Raw genomic sequence first — 19,714 nt, 5'->3', positions numbered from 1 at the left:
TGCATTCAGGGAAATACATGTAACACCTAAATGACAACTTGACAAGAGGTGAACTTATGCCAACTAATGGTCGAACTGAGAGGAATTTTTCTAACTTTTTTATTGAAAATCATCATTGTGGCATTGTATTTAATGAACGAAATATCTTGGCCCAGAAAGAATTAACTTTACATTTTTAGTAGTGTTTTAAAATCTGCATTAACAAGAAGATTTTTGTAAAGACTTGTATAATTGTTACTCCCCAGAAGTATGAAGCTTGTTTGACAATTTGACAGCAAATTTCTTGTTTGAATATGCACTACATGTACATGTTATGATGTACATGTACAATGTAGTAGCCAATCTACCATTGATCCTTTCAATATTTCATTTTCTAACAAAAACTTTCAAGACTTGTTGCATCTAAATCTTCTTGCCCTAATGTTATCTTATTTAAATGGCAAATTAGGTTAAGAAGATACAACAAATCTTAACATTTCCTTGCACTATTTTGTCATGGAGACTGAAATAATAAGTCATATAGCATCGACAGCAATTGCCAATTAAGACTATTAACACCAAGGGTGACATATTCATAGTAAATTAAGTGGGAGATAAAATTTCAGTGAATGTCATCTGCTTTTGATATTTGGTCGGTACTTCATCTAAGGATTTATCTATGATATAACAATATGCACATGTGGAATGTTTTTGATTGAAAATCCTCTTGACAGTTTTCAATCTCTCAAAAATCATTTTGTTCAAAAGGAAAAACTCTCAAAATTCTCAAAAGTGATAAATATGTCTAGGACTTTCCATTGAAAGGAACCAAAATTTGCATAATTTTAATTTAAGAATTATTTACTACAATTCTATTAGGTAGTGAACAACATCATCACAGAACAAAATGGTAGGACGACCCAGAAAAGCAAAAGTAGATGCAGAGGCCAGATCCATGGCTGAGCCATCTTCAGAAATCTCATTGTAAGTATTCATAACAATAAAAAAGAAATATGCAGCAGATAGAAATAGAAAAACAGCAAGTAAGCCAAACAAGGCATTTATGGCAAAGAAAGAACACAAACTGATTCTCCCCTTCGACGTCTTCACTTAAACCTACTCACAGCCTTTCGACCAATTCTTCCCCATCCTATCAACTCATAGAACCCCAAACTTGTCTGTATTTATGATTGCAACAACCATTCCTTTATAGTCCAGCAGTTATGCTGTTGGTTAGACAAATATTGGCAATTTTCCTGTCCACATGGGGGTTAACAAAAAATATGTGATCCAATATTTTGCAGCAAAAATGATATCAAAATGTTTACACTTTTTTGGTCCCCATTTTTTGTTCCCGCGGTCTTTTGCTTTATAAATTCACGATTAATTATGTAGAAAACCGTTATATTCTGTGAAAACATTACCACTATGGATTTGTTTTTACTGGGCATGTGTAAAATACAGGACACAGAGTATAAAATGGAACAGGTTTTTACCCAGGTTATTTTCCAGATTTTACCAATAACAGATTTTCCTCAGTTTTTGTGTTGGTCTGAATGGTTTTTGGTCCGTCAGATGAAGCATTGCTGCCTGTAAATATTTCAACTTTTTTTTTATCCATACTGAACATAGTACAGTGAGGTGAGCATTCTTTGAACCTCTATGTCCATGTCAAACACTTTATTTATAATATTCTAATATATTTAAATTGCAAACTGATAAAGTGTGTTTGATTACCGTGCAATATTTGATTATTTGAATATAGACCAGAGAATGATGATGACAGTGACTTTGAAGAACCACCAGTAGTAACAAAAGGAAGAAAAAGACAGAAAAGAGGAGATGGACCAGTAAGTTTGAACACAAATACAAACAAAAATAAGTCAATAAGGTCGAAATCATCAGTGATTACTTGTACTTGTTATTATCCTTTAATGATGAAATTTACACATATTTTGTATTTTTATGCCAAAACTATAGTACTATGTAGAAAGAGAGAAACTAAATAGAAAAACAAGATCTACGAATAATTCATCAGATGACTCCTTATATGATTAATATCATGAATGATGATTTTTACCAAATTTTGTGGGAACAATATAGTAGATAGAGAAAACTGTAAATAGCCAAAATGATCAGCATAATAATATCTACAGATCAGTTGATTACTTGTATGAGTTATTGCCCTTGAATGATAGCTTTTACCAGGTTATGTGCTTTTTTGCCAGAAACCATAGGAAATATTCTTATCGCATTGTATAAATATAATATATAAATATTAATAAAAAATGTCAGGTAAGCAATACAGGCTACTTCAAGTCCCTATTTTTTTCTTTTAAATACTAGTTTTTGGCGCCATTATAGTTGTTTTTCTGCATTTGTTTGCATTTAGCTTTATATGTGTATACATGATGTTTTCTGTTTATATAATGAATAATTCTTAACAGGCACCAAAAAGAGGCGGTGGAGGAGGTGGAAGAGGACGGGGAAGGAAGAAAAGTGGAGGAGGAGGAGGAGTAGGAGGGGGAGATGATGACACTGACTCAGGAACTGGATCTATATTTGATGTAGTTAAAGGAGGAAGATCTTCATTACAGGTATTGACATGAAGTTGATCAATATTTTACTTAGTAACAAGGGGGCAGATATCTTCCATTACATGTATTGACAGAAAGTGGATCAATATTTTACTTAGTAACAAGGTGGCATATATTTTCCATTTCTGGCATTGACAGGAAGTAGATCAATATATAACACAGTTGAATAAGGGGATTATCTCTACAGGTATTGATGGGAAATGGAACAATATTTTAATTAATAAACAAATTTTATCTACAGGATCATCATATTAAGGTCTTTTGATTTCTCAAAAAATAACTTCAGCAACTTAAGTTATCCTACTATGTTAGATGATTATTGGTAATGGGATTTAACAAAACGTGATCACAGCACATTTGCATGGACTCAAATATTTTACATTTATATATACATGGTAAATTGTCCGAATAATTTCAGGTATTTCTGTTAGATTTTAGACACTTGTAGTTGACTTTTTATTCATGTGTAGTGTCTTGGTTATTACAGGTGCATGTTATTTGTGTTTTATTTTTTAGAGTCTTGTTGATGACTGGATAGAATCCTACAAGAATGACAGAGATTCAGCACTACTTGAATTGATACAGTTCTTCATCCAGGGATCTGGTTGTAAAGGGAAGATAACTCCATACATGTATGCTAACCAGGAACATGCAGAAATAATTCGAAGAATGACAGAAGAGTTTGATGAGGTAAAATCACATACCATATTGTTGTGACACTCCCTCCTTTATTGTCATTTGATGATATGTTCTAGATTTTTTTTGAATGAATAATGATTTTATTTGTATACAAACAGAACAAAACCTGGACTTTTTATCCTGATACTTTCCTTTCATATGATAAAAAGCATTGTATTAAGGATATAAAACATATTTATGGACAAATAATGGTATAACTATTTAACTAGTGTGATCAATTTTGTATTATTATTTTACACACCGATATTATATTAAGGGCCTCAGTGGCCGAGTGGTCCAAGTAATCTCTTATGTATCACTTGCCTGTTAACACTAAGGTTGTGAGTTCGAATCCCTCATGTGGCTGGCGAGCTTGACTACAATCTTAATGGACTAGGATTGTCAGTTTTCCAACCCAAGGTCAATGGTTCTCTCCGGGCACTCTGGATTCATCCACCAAAACAAAATGATGGCCAAGAAATGGTACAATAGTGCTGAAAGTGACTAAACACCAATAAATCAATCAATCAATGTTTGTTTTGTAATGATTTCTGGTTTTCTATTATGTAGGAAAGTGGAGACTATCCATTGATAATGTCAGGACCAATATGGAAAAGATTCCGTTCTAATTTCTGTGAATTTGTACAAGTATTAGTGAGACAGTGTCAATACAGTATTATCTATGATCAGTACATGATGGACAATATAATATCCTTGTTGACTGGTTTGACAGATTCACAAGTCAGAGCTTTCCGTCACACAAGTACTTTAGCAGGTAAGGATACTATTATAAATACCACATGCAGTCTACAGTTAACTAACAAAAGTTTAAAAACAAAATGTGGATTATCTACAACACTTAAGAAATGAATTAGTAGATTTTTCAGGGGAAAATGTGGCTTAAACTAGTACTGAAAGCGATATAGTATATATTGTACAGGTTGTTCATGTATTTGTATTTTGTCTCTTACAGACATACACTTTCTATTTATTTATATGCAAATGCATTTTTGAATGCCGAAACTTTGATCATGCTGCATATGTAAAATTATTTGAATTCTGATTTGCTAACAAATGAACATATAGCCTTTTTAATGGACTGAATTAATCACTGACAGTTACACATGCTGAAATGATCAACCTATAGTATTAATAATTGTCCACCTCACTAAAACATAGTTATTTCTGGTACTTGCAATGAAAAAAAACCCAACTATGTGGTATAAGGGGACAACATCAGCTCTCCTTTTTATCAGAAATAGATTGTATCTGAATTGCTAGATTTTTGTCGAGCCTGCGACGTGGCAGAAAGCTCGACATAGGGATAGTGATCCGGCAACGGCGTTGGCTAACTTCTTAAAAGCTTTATATTTTCCAAGGTGGAAGACCTGGATGCTTCATACTTTGTATATAGACGCCTTATGTTATGAAGTTTCCGTCTGTCATATGTCCATTGTCCTTGACCTCATTTTCATGGTTCAGTGACTACTTGAAATAAAAGATAGGATTTTTTGTAATGTTAATTTCTCTCTTATTATGAGTAATACATGTAGGATAACTATATTTAATATGTGCATATCTTGCAAGGTCCTCATGCCCGTCAGACAGTTTTCATCTGACCTCAACCTCATTTCAAGGATCAGTGAACAAGGTTAAGTTTTCGTGGTCACGTCCATATATATATCAGATACTATATTATAGTATAAGCAATAGGTCTTCTATATTTGGTTTATGGAATGATTGTAAGGTGTACATGTCCAACTTTCAGGTGTCATCTGACCTTGACCTCATTTTTATGGTTCAGTGGTTAAAGTTAAGTTTTTGTGTTATGGTCTTTTTTTCTTAAACTATAACCAATAGGTCAACTACATTTGTTGAATGGAATGATTGTAAGGTGTATATATCTGTCTGGTAGGTATGATCTGACCTTGACCTCATTTTCATGGTTCATTGGTCAATGTTAAGTTTTTTTCTTAGATACTATAAGCAATAGGTCAACTATATTTAATGCATAGATTGATTGTAAGGTGTACATGTCTGTCTGGCATGGTTTATCTGACCTTGACCTTATTTTCATGGTTCATTGGTCAATGTTTAGTTTTCCTGTTTAAGCCTGTTTCTAAAAACTATAAGCAATAGGTCAACGATATTTGGTGTATTGAATGATTGTAAGGTGTACATGTATTTCCGGTTTGGTTTAGGCCAAAATAAAAAGATGGTATGTTTGCCCAAACGCGACCGACCCAAAAAAAACCCGCCGACTCAAAATCTTTTTTTGCCGTTTTTTTGAAGAATTTTTTTTTCCGATCTTTTTCGTGTCCGCTCCGTCATCGTATAAAACTTAATGTTCGTCGTCTTTGTGTTTGAAAGTAACTGTGAATAAGATTAAAGGAAAGCGTGTAAGAGACGCAGTTAATCGATATTCGATGTTCTCGGTTTTTATCTTCTGATTTAACCAACGGTTACTTCTGCTTTGGCGCCGGCTACTTCAAAATTGTCAAAAATAATATGTTCACAAAGTTTTCATTTTTTTACCAAGTCGATGAAACATTGATAAACATTGAAGAACAGAGATTTAAGCATTTTACAGTGTGAAGCAGATTATTTAATAAAAAGACAACTTTTTATCACTTCATTCACTTCCGGTACTTGTTACACGAGATCGTACATCAATCTAACTTTCGGCGACAAAATAAGTTTGTTACTTCATTTGAACGTGATAAAAATTGCCTCCAGTAAATGTTTAATCCATTTATTGCATTAAAAACGTTATATTCCTTTCCAAATAGCTTGTCAAACATCGTTTATTTTTGTAAATTTTCATCGTCCGCCATTAACTGTTTTCTAACTACGGATCGGAAACGGACCAGCTATGACCGAAATCCGTATTTTTACAATAATAACTACGGACGCATGAATGGAACAGCTGACAAGGAAATTGGTCCCAAATGGAAAAATTGCGCATTCCACACGCATTAACAGACTATTTGTTAGATTTACTTGATTAATGTATATAATTCCATATATATGGATTGTTTCAAAATATTGATTAAACTTGCTTAATTAACTCTGGGACTATAATACTAATACCAATATATATGGCCCAGCTTATCTTTGTATATCTTTTGATGAGAAACACTGAATTTCATAAACATGATAAACAAGATAGTTTTTTAATTGAATTGTGATTTATATATTATAATTTTTTTATCTTTTGTCATAAAAAAAAAATCTTTTTAGTGCTAGATATTTAGTTGGTAGTTTCTCACAAGAACCTAAACTTAAATAACTTTGAATTTGAACTTTTACTTTAATTGTATACTCAGATATGAATTGAACAATATAAAAAGAACATTATTTACATATGACCCTTTGTTTTATAAGTAGTAAAAACCAAACATTGTAGCACAGTGTGAAAAGGAGCACTTCTCCCTATCAGTTTCAAAAAGAGAAGTCACTTCTCCCTATGATTCTGAAGTAGTGTGAGCCCTGCATGATTATGCATTTAAGGATGTACTTAGGTCAGGTTTTGGAATTTCTGTCAGATGTTTGGACTCTGGTTTTTTCCTACGATACAGGGTAAAATATTTTGCCCCATGACCCCCATTTTTTTTCCATATATAATACTTCAATTAATAGCTCATAAAAGGTCATATACCAAAATTTAAGCAGATTGTAGATTTCTTCTCTTTCCATTAGTTTGCTTCTTAACTTAAATGCTCTTGAAGTCTTCTGACTTATAGTATCAATTTTAAATTCTACATTTTTCTAATTTCACCAAAGTACATCCTTAAAGAGTTCACCTTTTTGCCTGCAACAGTCCAATTCATCATCTGATTTATTGTAATAAGTATGTGAAATTATTAATACTGAGAAATAAAAAAAAATGTCTATGGGTTCGAATTATTTGAATAATTGCATGTCTACAGTTGAACTAAAAATATTTTCAACTAATAAGATCAAATTTGAATCTTTTCCTGAATGATCACCATGTCTTACAGAGTCATCCTTCATCATTTTCCTCAAACAACTTCAACTACTTGTTAGCTGAAAGTCTTGTTATAGTGATAATAATATTTATGTGATCAACTTTATAGAAAATATGTGACCATCTTGCTGCTCATTTACCTTATCATCATTAAAAAAAATGGTGTTTGATTAGGACTAAATGAGAATTCAGGAGCCCCCAGAATGCAGGATTTTTGCACCATTTTAGAAAAAAAACCCTCGCCGTGATGGGCAACGAGCAAGCTCGTTGCACCAACAATCCTTGCCTGCTACTTTAATTATTAATCCTGCTACTTCAAAACCTAGTGACATCCCTGTAAAGAAGTAAAACATGTGAAAATGGCAGACAGTTTTTCATGGCTTTTGATTGTCTCTACAAAGGTTTGACGGAAAAAAAAGATATACTGTTTTAATATTTTCATGCAAATTCTGATAAAAAAAAAGAATTTGCCTACCTACCTACCCACACCCAGTCATCATGGGTCGGGTTTGGGCAAACTGAAATATTTTTAATTGCGGCCTTATCTGACCTTGACCTCATTTTCTTGGATCATGTTAATTTTATGTGATACTTTTAGTAAAGCTTTATATTTAGGACTATCAACATAAAATCAATGGTCAGTAAAGAAGCCAAGACATTTCAGCGTGTGCACTCTTTGTTTCCTTCATGCATGGATTTAGTATGGAAAGAAAATATGTTTTAATTAAAAATGATGTGACTTGTTGTTTTCTTATAGCAATGAAATTGATGACAGCATTAGTAGATGTGGCTTTGAATTTAAGTATCAATTTGGACAATACACAGAGACAGTATGAAGCAGAGAGACAAAAACAACAGATGAAGAGAGCTAATGACAGACTTGACATGTTGCTGACAAGAAGACAAGAGGTGTGAATCATTCTAGAGCTTATAATTCACAAACTGTTTAATGGGTATAAAATGGAACCATGTAATGACCATATTTATTAATTAATCTGGTTCTAAGAAACTTGATATTTCAAAATTGATGTTTGAGTTTGGTGTTTAAAATAAGAACTGATTTTTGAATTTTAGATTTTTTTATCTTAAAATTGATGCTAGAAAAGACATTTGATACATGGTTTAGAATTGAATATTGGAGAGAAAAAAATGATTTCAAAGTAAATACTAGAGAGAAGTTCAAATTTATAAATATATGCATTGTGTAAATAAGTCGTGATTTTTTTGTCTATTCTCTATATGTTAGCAAGGAGATTTATTTTCCTGATACAGCTATGCAGTTGAAGTACAAAATTTATTATACATGGCCTAAAATGGCATTTTCTTTTCTTTTAATAAAAAAAACAAACAAAAAAACACTTTGATTAAAGGAATTAACTCAACAACGATGGCTGAGTGGTCTAAGTACTACAGTATCACTAGCCTATCAACATTGAGGTTGTAAGCTTGAACCCAGCATATTGCGTGTGTGTTTGACTCCAATTTTGATTGACTAGGTTTGTCAATTTTCCTGGGGGAAGGTCAGTGGTTCACTCCTGTCACTCTGGCTTCCTCCACCAATAACAACTGACCGTTACGATATCACCTGTAAAGCTGATGTGGCATTAAACACCACCAATAATCAATCAATCAATGACTCATAGTATGTCAAATCGCAGTTAATCCTGATAAAAAACAAATATTTAATTGGAGAAGTATATAGGTATTAACCTTTGATTTGTATTGGAGGAGATGCATATACCAGATATCAGAAGTGTACAAATTATGCATCATAATGCAAAAAAAATAGTATGTTAAATAGTAGTTGCAAAAGACTTGTGATAAAAGTTAATTGTGATAAAACAAATATCAAATTGGAGGAGAAGCATATAAACATATCAAGCCTTTATTTGTATTGGTTGAGAAGCAAATACAAAATGACAAAAGTGTATCGTAATGCAAAAAAAAAACAGTTCATAAAGAATTTAAAAGTTTGGATTGTAATTAGAATTAGAAGTATCCTCCTAGTGTAGCATGAACAATTCTTTGTATTTTTAGTGAAATCTTATCAGTTCCTCTATGTTATTTGATATATCTCACATATTTTTTTCAGCTGGAAGAAAATCAGGCAGAAATCAGAAACATGTTGACATATATATTCAGAGGAGTTTTTGTTCACAGATATAGGTAACAATTTTATATCAGACTTGGTAGCAAAAGTTCTAAATTATATATTAGAATGGTCCATCAAACAAAAGTTTGAGAAACTGACTTTAGCAAAGCTACTGAATAAATGTAGATTCTACCAATGCAATTGGTAAGATACAATATCTCTCCACTTGAAACATTTAATTTTCAAAACTATGATTTTTTTTAAGTGATATTTTTCTCTATTGTTGTTTAGAAATGAAAAAAGGTATTTTGTTTTTTTCAAAATTGTATAAGACATGTTAACCTGACATTCATAAATTGTACAGAATTTATACCCCGTCCTTGGGCGACAGGGGCATTAAGTGTTACCCTTGACCGTCCGTCTTTCCATTCTACCGTCTGTCCCATTTTCATTTCAAAGCTTGAGCTGGGGCATTTGTGTCTTCAGACACATTCTTCTTTTATTTTATTGAGTGCCATTTTTGTCTCGCCTAGCGAGACATGGGGATTGCTTTTCCAGCGAGGGCTGTGATGACGACGTCAACAATTGTTAAGTTTTCATGCTTAAGTTAGTTTGATAGGAACTACTTGTGATAGATCATTGATATTTTGTATGAAGATGCATTACTATCAGTACATATCAGTTTAACAACAATTTTGAGGCCCTGCCCCCTAGGCCATGGTCCAAATTAATTAGCAATTTTAAATGTTAAGTTTGCTGCTTAAGTTAGATTGATAGGAACTACTTGTGATAGATCAATGATATTTTGTATGAAGTTGCATTACTATCAGTACATATCAGTTTGACAACTATTTTAAGACCCTGCCCCCTAGGTCATGGTCCAGTGACTTTTAATCAATTAACAAATTTCAATGTTAAGTTTTATGATTACGTTAGTTTGATAGGAACTACTTACAATAGACAACATTTTCTTTAAAGTTACATTGCTGTCTGTACATTTCTTTTTCTCAACCATTTAGTGGGTCTACCCACTAGTTGGTCCAGCGACTTTGAATTAATTAGCAATGTTGCTGTCTATCAGATTGTCTTTTTGTCTAAACATGTGTTCATGAAATTTTTGTAAGTCAATTACATTTAGATGGAGGAATTAATTATTGAGCAATAGCTCACAGTGCATTATGTTTTTATCAAAGTTGAGTGGAATAACCCACCTGCCATATTTGTATATCACATGAAATTTTATGTATGGAAAAGGAGAACAATGTATATTTTATTTATTTTAAATTGCTATTTAGTTTGAATACAATTTATATGCTTTAATATCATGTGTATATATTTTTCAGAGATACCCAGCCAGAAATCAGATCTATTTGTATGACAGAAATTGGTGTATGGATGAAGAAATATCCAAATATGTTTTTGGATGATGCATATCTAAAATATGTAGGATGGACATTGTATGATAAGGTAACCCTGTAGACTGTTTGAAAAGTTAATAGAAATTTGTCCTTCCAGTTTTTATTTTTAATAAAAAAAACTGTGTGTTAAGGTAGATGGGGTGTCTTTTTCTGAGCATCCCTTCTGGGCATGTTGCAAAAATACTTATTTGGTTTTATTTGATTTTTCAAGAAAATAAGTCTCGTGACCCCCTATTATTATTTAATATTTCAGAACTATTTATGATAAGCAATTCTTTCGTTTAATGTTTCCTCAATAAAGAATGCTTAAGTTTCCCCTATATATATATATAATAGCTAATTTTGTTAATTTCAGTGTATTTTAACTAATAAAAAGAAGGTGTGTGACCCCAAGTTTTTACATTATAATTTGAAAGAACATTGACCCAGAAGTCTTTTACAGAAGTTTAAGAAAAATCTATCGTCGAACATGTAGACACCCCAGCTACCTTAATCATTTTTCCATGGATGACTAAAGTTTTGGTGAAATTTAAAATATACCTTTTTAGGTAAGGGTTGACTCATATCTATTTTTTTCAAAAAATTATTTTTTGCAATGACAATTTCAGCTAAAAGGAGGAGGTTTGGCCCATGAAATTGCAAAAATAGTGAAATTACTCTAGGCTTTCAAACTAAAGTTAATTTTATTGATTAATGAAGAAGTTAATGTAATCATGGCACTTTTCTGCTGAAAGGTCCCTTTGTGATATTAATATGATGTCATAAACATGTTGAAATTGGCATATTTGACCTAAAATTACCATTTTATACATAATTTTTTGGACAAAATAGATATGAAAAACAGCCTTAACCTAATATCAGACTAGGTTTTACATTCCATTAGAAGTATTTTCATGAGTTTTTATGATGGCATGAAAATTATTACATTTTTCAATTTAATTATCAGATGGTATTTAGTGAGCTTTCTGTAGTGACAAATATATAATATTTTATTACTTTGCATTAATTGTAGATTGGTGATGTAAGACAGTGTTGTTTGAGAGCGTTGTATCCATTGTATGAAACAGAAGATTTGTCACCTAAACTAGAGTTGTTTACGAACAGATTTAAGGTGGGAAAATTTGAAGTTTATAATTTAATATACAATTATTAGTTACACCCCATGCATTGAAATTATAGTTGTTACATGTATAAATGTTTTTGACCTTTGACTACTCCCAATAGTCTTCACTTTTTTGACAATTTTGGGTTAGAAATACACAAATTTGGGTTTGCTGTTAGTGATGGGAAGAACTTCATTTTGGTTTAATTCAGTGAATTTTCAGTCACATCGATTAATAGACGTAAATTTCTGTAAAACTTTTAGTTTTGAATGAAATTGAGACAATATACTAAGGGGGCATTCAAAACTCATATAATTTTAAGGGAAACTGACAAAAGCCATAGAAAGTTAGACGACAAAAGAAAAACACCTCCACAAAACACTACATAGAAAAACGAAAGAATGAACATGAACCCCCACCAAAAAACTGAGGACGATCTCAGGTTCATAAGAGTAACATTGACTTTGTTGCATGTTTGAAAGGGTATCTTCAACTCTCTTAACCATAGACTTTAATCAAGATGAAACTTTTACATAATCTTTCTTAAATAAACTATTCTGGAGAACTTTCTTTATTCTTTTACAAGTAATTTTTAGCTCACCTGGTCTGAAGGGCCAAGTGAGCTTTTCTCATCACTTGGCGTCCGTCGTCGTTAGCTTTTTACAAAAATCTTCTCCTCTGAAACCACTGGGCCAAATTTAACCAAACTTGGCCACAATCATCATTAGGGTATCTAGTTTTAAAAATGTGTCCGATGACCCCGCCAACGAACCAAGATGGCCGCCATGGCTAAAAATAGAACATAGGGGTAAAATGTAGATTTTGGCTTATATCTCTGAAACCAAAGCATTTAGAGTAAATCTGACATAAAACTGATTATCAGGTCAAGAGCTATCTGCCCTGAAATTTTCTGACAAATCTGACAACCTGTTGTTGGGTTGCTGCCCCTGAATTGGTAATTTTAAGGAAATTTTGCAGTTTTTGGTTATTATCTTAAATATTATTATATTTAGAGATAAACTGTAAACAGCAATAATGTTCAGCAAAGTAAGATCTACAAATAAGTTGTCATGACCAAAATTGTCAGTCGACCCCTTAAGGAGTTATTGCCCTTAATAGTCAATTTTTTGTAAATTTTTGTAATCTTTTACAAAAATCTTCTTTTCTGAAACTACTGAGACAAATTTAACCATACTTGGCCATAATCATTATTAGGGTATCTAGTTTAAAAAATTTGTCTGATGACCCCGCCTTCCAACCATCATGGCCGACTTGGTTAAAAATAGAACATAGGGGTAAAATGCAGTTTATATCTCTGAAACTAAAGCATTTAGAGCAAATCTGACAGGTGGCAAAAATGTTCATCAGATTTGGATTTATCTGCCCTGAAATTTTCAGACGAATTCGACAACCCGTTGTTGGGTTGCTGCCTCTGAGTTAGTAATTTTACAAAAAATTTTCAGTTTTTTGTTATTATCTTAGATATCATTATAATATCTAATATCTAATACTATTAATTATGATTTTAACCTTATTTTACATGATTTCAAAGCATCAGTAAATACAGGTGAGCAACACAGGCTCTTGAGAGCCTCTAGTTAGTGTTTTTCATTGCAAAACATGGACTTTGCCTTGACTTTTTATCAGATAATTTCACAGAAATTCTAGTGCTATTTAAAACTTTTCTGTTACATTGCAAAGGAAAATAATGATTATTACTTTTCTCTATAAAGGATCGTATTGTTGAAATGACATTAGATAAAGAATATGACGTAGCTGTACAAGGAATCAGATTAGTCATCAGCATATTAAGGTAAGTTGATTTAACAAATAAATGTTTTCAGTTGCATAGTCAGAGATATAGGATATTGGTATTCATGATTTGTCTATTACTATTTCCTATTTATGCATGGGATTTGGCTTCCAGTACAATAATCTCTAATTGCATAATATCCCAAACTATGAAGTATTCATAGTAGAGGTATATAATTTATTTCACATTCAGTCTGTCACACATCTTGGATTATAAAGCAAATGGTTCATATTTTATAAGTGAAGTCATCTGTATAATAATCACCTGTTTTGCAAAGCAAACGATTTTACACATAAAAAACAATAATGATTAGCCTTCATTAATGTAACATTTTATGATGATACTTAAGAAATACATTTATGTATTGCTGTTATGTAATTTCAACTATAAACTGTAATTGCACTCTTATTTTCAGATATAATGACACAATATTAAGTGACAAAGACTGTGAAAATGTGTACGAATTAGTGTACTCTTCAAATAGACAAGTTGCCCAGGCTGCTGGAGAGTTTCTCAATACAAAGTTGTTTTTGAGGGATGACGAAGGACCAAAGACATTGAAAATTCACAAGGGAAAGAAACAAAGTCTGAATGCACCATTGATTAGAGATTTAGTTCAGTTCTTTATCGAGAGTGAGGTAACCCAGCAGTTTGTTAGTTTATATTGTACCTTTGATAATATTAGATTATTATTTACCTTTTGTATTTTAAGGTTAAGGAAATCAGGTTTGTACAACAAAGAAAACTCAAGCTCTCATGATCTCATCATGAGTAAACCATAAGTTAATATCAGCAATGTATAGAAGGAGTATATCTGTGTTAACTATTTTTTAGGGAATTTTGCCCCTTGGAAATAGAAATTATATGGTAATTTGTTCTCACAAATCAATGTTTATTTTTACAGTTACATGAACATGCAGCATACTTAGTGGACAGTTTATGGGATATCAATGACATGATGAAAGACTGGGATTGCATGACTGATTTATTATTAGATGAACCACAGAAAGGAGAAGAACGTGAGTCGAAAGTCTATTTATAGAATCAAATGATTTCATTGGTGTTATTTTACAAACAAAATAGAGAAATTGTCAATTAAAGAATAGATTCAGAATTTAAAAAAATTACAAACAGAATTGTATCAAAGTGATGAATTAAAAGCACCTGATACTTTACAATCTCAAATTGTCCTCTGAAAATTTACAGACCTTGGTATTTAATCTGAATGATACATTGTATTTATTTGACAGCATTGGATGACCGACAAGAAACCAGTTTGATAGAAATAATGGTGTGTTGTGTCAAGCAGGCAGCAACGGGTGAATCTCCAGTAGGCAGGGGACATAATAGAAAGGTAAAGATAAACAATGTTAAAGGAAAGATATTTTTTTATAGAAAACAGTGTTTGCACTTCCATCAAAGAGTTGCTTGTATAAGATTTTTGAATGTTTTGGAGAACTTTTTCACTTGCGATTTACAGAAGAGCATTGTATTTGTTGATTACCATATTTACAAGTTAAAAAGAGTTATAACAAATTTGTAAAAGTTTTTTTCTTACACATTTTGTGCTAAACCATGAATATTTAGTAAATAAAGACTGAAAGAAAACAGGTTTATTCCTCTTACATAATTAAATTTTATAAAGAACCAAAAGAGTTGTTTAGTGCATACTTTTTTTTATACATTCAGTAGAATTTGTGTTGTATGTGTATATTTTTTTTATCGAAACAGTAGATTTCTTTTTGACTGTACAATATTCCTTTCATCTACATTGTATTTACAACATATAATTTGTTTGAATACTCATAACACAGAAATGTACTAATGTAAATGTTGCAATTGAAATTGTTTTAAAAAAATTAGAAATTGTTATTGGAAAAACATATTTGATGGCTATTAGAAGTTTAAAGTTGAGAGTAGTCATATTTTAAAAAGACATAAGTGCCTAGGCTTGGAATAAGGTACATTATCGTTTATATGAACGCTTAGGCTTGAAATAAATAATCCTGAATATTAAAGATTAAAAATTCTAGTATCAAACTCCATGGTATTAGAAATAATAGAGGCTTAAAATATATAAGAGAATTTAAATTTCGAGGAAAGATTCCCAAAATACAAATGTGACTGTTAAAAGTAAAATCTATAGGACAAAAATCAAATAATCAAAATGGCAATAACCAGCATACAGTTATTTAGATATGCATATAAGATACATAAAAGCAAAAAATATAAAAGAGAGGCGAAAGATACCTAAGGGACATTCAAACTCATAAGTCGAAAATAAACTGACAATGCCATGGCAAAAAAGAGAAGGACCAATGACAAACAACAGTATACAAAACAACATATAAAACTAACGACTGAGCAACACAAACCCCACCCAAAACTCGGGAGATCTCAGGAGCTCCACATGTGGCTCCTGTCGTGTTGCTCATGTAAGTACAAATCCAGTGATAAGTCTAATTAGGTAGTTCACATTTTGGGTAGAGAGGACGGCTTGTTGTTACGACAATTGGAACATATCTGTCGTCTTCTGTGACACAGATATTTCATAACGGTCAACCAACTTATGATGGGGTCCATGGTATAACGTGTGGACAATATTAACTCAAATTAAAAAAAGGAGTAATATTAGTGTTGTTAAAGGGTAAACATAACCTAGACAACCATTTTAGTGCTCATTTATCAAAGGTAATTTGTAAATATCTAATAGGTCACATGCAGTATAAGAACATTAAATGCATAGGAGACATTGGAGGCACTTTTTAGCTCACCGGGGCCTGAAGGGCCCCATGTGAGCTTATGCCATCACTTGGCGTCCGTCATTGTCTGTCGTCGTAAACTATTTCAAAAATCTTCTCCTCTGAAACTACTGGGCCAAATACCTTCAAACTTTAACTAAATGTTCCTTAGGGTATCTAGTTTATAAATTGTATCCGTAGTTTTGATCCATCAACAAACATGGCCGCCATGGCTAAAAATAGAACATAGGGGTCAAATGCAGTTTTTGGCTTATATCTCAAAAACTAAAGCTTTTAGAGCAAATCTGACATGGTGTAAAATTGTTCAATTGGTCAAGATCTATCAGCTCTGAAATTTTCAGACGAATCGAACAACCCATTGTTGGGTTGCTGCCACCGAATTGGTAGTTTTAACAAAATTTTGCAGTTTTTTGTTATTATTTTGAATATTATTATAGATATATATAAACTGTAAGCAGCAATTATGTTCAGCAAAGTAAGATCTACAAAAAAGTTAATATGACCATACTTGTCAATTGACCCCTTAAGAAGTAATTGCCCTTTAAAGACAATTTTACTCAATTTGTTCATCAAGTTTGCTAACATTTATAAATCTTCTCCTCTGAAACTACTGGGCCAAATACCTTCAAACTTTAACTAAATGTTCCTTAGGGTATCTTGTTAATAAATTGTATCCGAAGTTTGTAACCATCGACAAACATGGCCGCCATGGCTAAAAATAGAACATAAGGGTCAAATGCAGTTTTTGGCTTATATCTCAAAAACTAAATCTTTTAGAGCGAATGTGACCGGGGTAAAATTGTTTAATTGGTCAAGATCTATCGGCCCTGAAATTTTCAGACGAATCGAACAACCCATTGTTGGGTTGCTGCCACCGAATTGGTAGTTTTAACAAAATTTTGCAGTTTTTGTCGAGCCTGAAAGCTCGACATAGGGATAGTGATCCGGCGGCGGCGGCATTAGCTAACTTCTTAAAAGCTTTATATTTTAGAAGATGGAAGACCTGGATGCTTCATACTTTGTATATAGATGCCTCATGTTACGAAGTTTCCGTCAGTCACATGTCCAATGTCCTTGACCTCATTTTCATGGTTCAGCGACTACTTGAAAAAAAAGTTCAGATTTTTTGGAATGTTAAATTCTCTCTTATTATAAGTAATAGGATAACTATATTTGATATGTGTGTACCTTGCAAGGTCCTCATGCCCGTCAGATAGTTTTCACTTGACCTCGACCTCATTTCATGGATCAGTGAACAAGGTTAAGTTTTTGTGGTCAAGTCCATATCTGAGATACTATAAGCAATAGGTCTACTATATTTGGTGTATGTAATGATAGTAAGGGGTACATGTCTAACTGGCAGGTGTCATCTGACCTTGACCTCATTTTCATGGTTCAGTGGTCATAGTTTAGTTTTTGTGTTTTGGTCTGTTTTTCTAATACTGTATGCAATAGGTCAACTGTATTTGGTGTATGGAAATATTGTACGATGTTCATGTCAGTCTGGCAAGTTTTATTTGACCTTGACCTCATTTTCACGGTTCATTGCTCAATGTTAAGTTTTTGTGTTTTGGTTTGTTTTTCTAATACTGTGTGCAGTAGGTCAACTATATTTAGTGTATGGAAATATTTTACGATGTACATGTCAGTCTGGCATGTTTTATTTGACCTTGACCTCATTTTCAAGGTTCATTGTTAAATGTTAAGTTTTTGTGTTTTGGTCTGTTTTCCTAATACTGTATGCAGTAGGTCAACTATATTTGGTGTATGGAAATATTTAATGATGTACATGTCAGTCTGGCAGATTTTATTTGACCTTGACCTCATTTTCATGGTTCATTGCTTATGTTACGTTTTTGTGTTTTGGTCTGTTTTTCTTACACTTTAAGCAATAGGTCAACTATATTTGGTGTATGGAATGATTGTAAGGTGTACATGTCTAGCTGGCAGGTGTCATTTGACCTTGACCTCATTTTCATGGTTCAGTGGTCAAAGTTAAGATTTTGAGTTTTGGTCTTTTTTTCTAATACTATATGCAATAGGTCAACTATATTTGGTGTATGGAAATATTTTATGGTCTTTCTGTCAGTCGCACAGTTTTTATTTGACCTTGACCTCATTTTCACAGTTCATTGCTCAGTGTTAAGTTTTTGTGTTTTGATCTGTTTTTCTTAAACTATAAGCAATAGGTCAACTATATTTGTTGTATGGAAGAATTGTTAGCTGTACATGCCTGCCTAGCATGGTTCATCTGACATTGACCTCATTTCCATGGTTCATTGGTCAATGTTTAGTTTTCTTGGTTAATGTTAAGTTTAAGTGACAGTTGTAAGAAAGCTTTATATTTAGGACTATCAACATAATATCAATGATTAGTAAAGAAGGCGAGACATTTCAGCGTGTGCACTCTTGTTTGTTATTATTTTGAATATTATTATAGATATATATAAACTGTAAGCAGCAATAATGTTCAGCAAAGTAAGATCTACAAAAAAGTTAAGTGACCATAATTGTCAATTGACCCCTTAAGGAGTTATTGCCCTTTAAAGACAATTTTACACAATTTGTTCATCAAGTTTGCTAACATTTAAAAATCTTCTCTGATGAAATACAGGTGAGCGATTCAGGCTCTTGAGAGCCTCTTGTTTTAAACCCCAACCTCCCATTTAAAGTTTTCATTTTACTCGTAATTCTTACAAATTTCTAAGGAAAATTCAACCACCCACAAATAATTAATTTGAGTGATGTCCATCCCCCACCACCATTGTAATTAATTGTTGCAATAGTCCTTGGAATATTTTGTTCAGAAAGGAAAAGGGACTCCATGAGTTATTTACTGCCATATCATGAAAATTTGGAAAATATATTCTTAATCTCACAATATGAACAAGTATTTGTTGATCAAGATGGGTTTATCAGATGACATTTAAACAATGTTTTATTAAGACTCTACTGCTTATATAGTTCTTTCTATTACTATGATAATTTGCAGTATAGATGGTCATCAAAGTTTATTGTGAGATAACATGATACATATTTTCTTGACAGTTAACTGCTAAAGAAACAAAGAATGTTTCTGAAGACAAGACAAGATTAACAGAACATTTTATCTCCACATTACCACAGTTACTTCTAAAGGTAAGCTCTCCATGTAACCATAGTTACTTCTTAAGGTAAGATCTCCATGTAACCATAATTACTTCTTAAGGTAAGATCTCCATCTAACCATAGTTACTAAGGAAGGTAAGATCTCCATGTAACCATAGTTACTAAGGAAGATCTCC

General features: G+C 32.3%; 1 protein-coding gene across 3 annotated transcripts in view; it reads left to right on the top strand.

Moving 5' to 3' along the window:
• LOC127738221 (cohesin subunit SA-1-like) overlaps positions 1-19,714 on the top strand; it is a 49,515-nt gene that overhangs the window by 14,556 nt on the left and 15,245 nt on the right. For 2 of the 3 annotated variants that reach the window (XM_052249398.1, XM_052249399.1), the window contains exons 2-15: positions 859-963; positions 1,745-1,829; positions 2,427-2,576; positions 3,093-3,266; positions 3,825-4,029; positions 8,000-8,151; positions 9,335-9,408; positions 10,678-10,801; positions 11,765-11,863; positions 13,589-13,668; positions 14,084-14,306; positions 14,573-14,687; positions 14,919-15,022; positions 19,479-19,568. In XM_052249398.1, the coding sequence (XP_052105358.1) occupies positions 887-963; positions 1,745-1,829; positions 2,427-2,576; positions 3,093-3,266; positions 3,825-4,029; positions 8,000-8,151; positions 9,335-9,408; positions 10,678-10,801; positions 11,765-11,863; positions 13,589-13,668; positions 14,084-14,306; positions 14,573-14,687; positions 14,919-15,022; positions 19,479-19,568 (1,752 nt within the window). In that variant the 5' untranslated portion in view covers positions 859-886. Of the gene's footprint in view, positions 1-849; positions 964-1,744; positions 1,830-2,426; positions 2,577-3,092; positions 3,267-3,824; positions 4,030-7,999; positions 8,152-9,334; positions 9,409-10,677; positions 10,802-11,764; positions 11,864-13,588; positions 13,669-14,083; positions 14,307-14,572; positions 14,688-14,918; positions 15,023-19,478; positions 19,569-19,714 lie in introns of all 3 variants that reach the window. The other variant, XM_052249397.1, reaches the window with a different exon arrangement.

The sequence above is a fragment of the Mytilus californianus genome, unplaced genomic scaffold, assembly GCF_021869535.1.
Source record: "Mytilus californianus isolate M0D057914Y unplaced genomic scaffold, xbMytCali1.0.p SCAF_4, whole genome shotgun sequence".
Lineage (NCBI taxonomy): Eukaryota > Metazoa > Mollusca > Bivalvia > Mytilida > Mytilidae > Mytilus > Mytilus californianus.
Note: the sequence above shows the minus strand (reverse complement) of the source record. Positions and strands in the feature narration are given on the sequence as shown.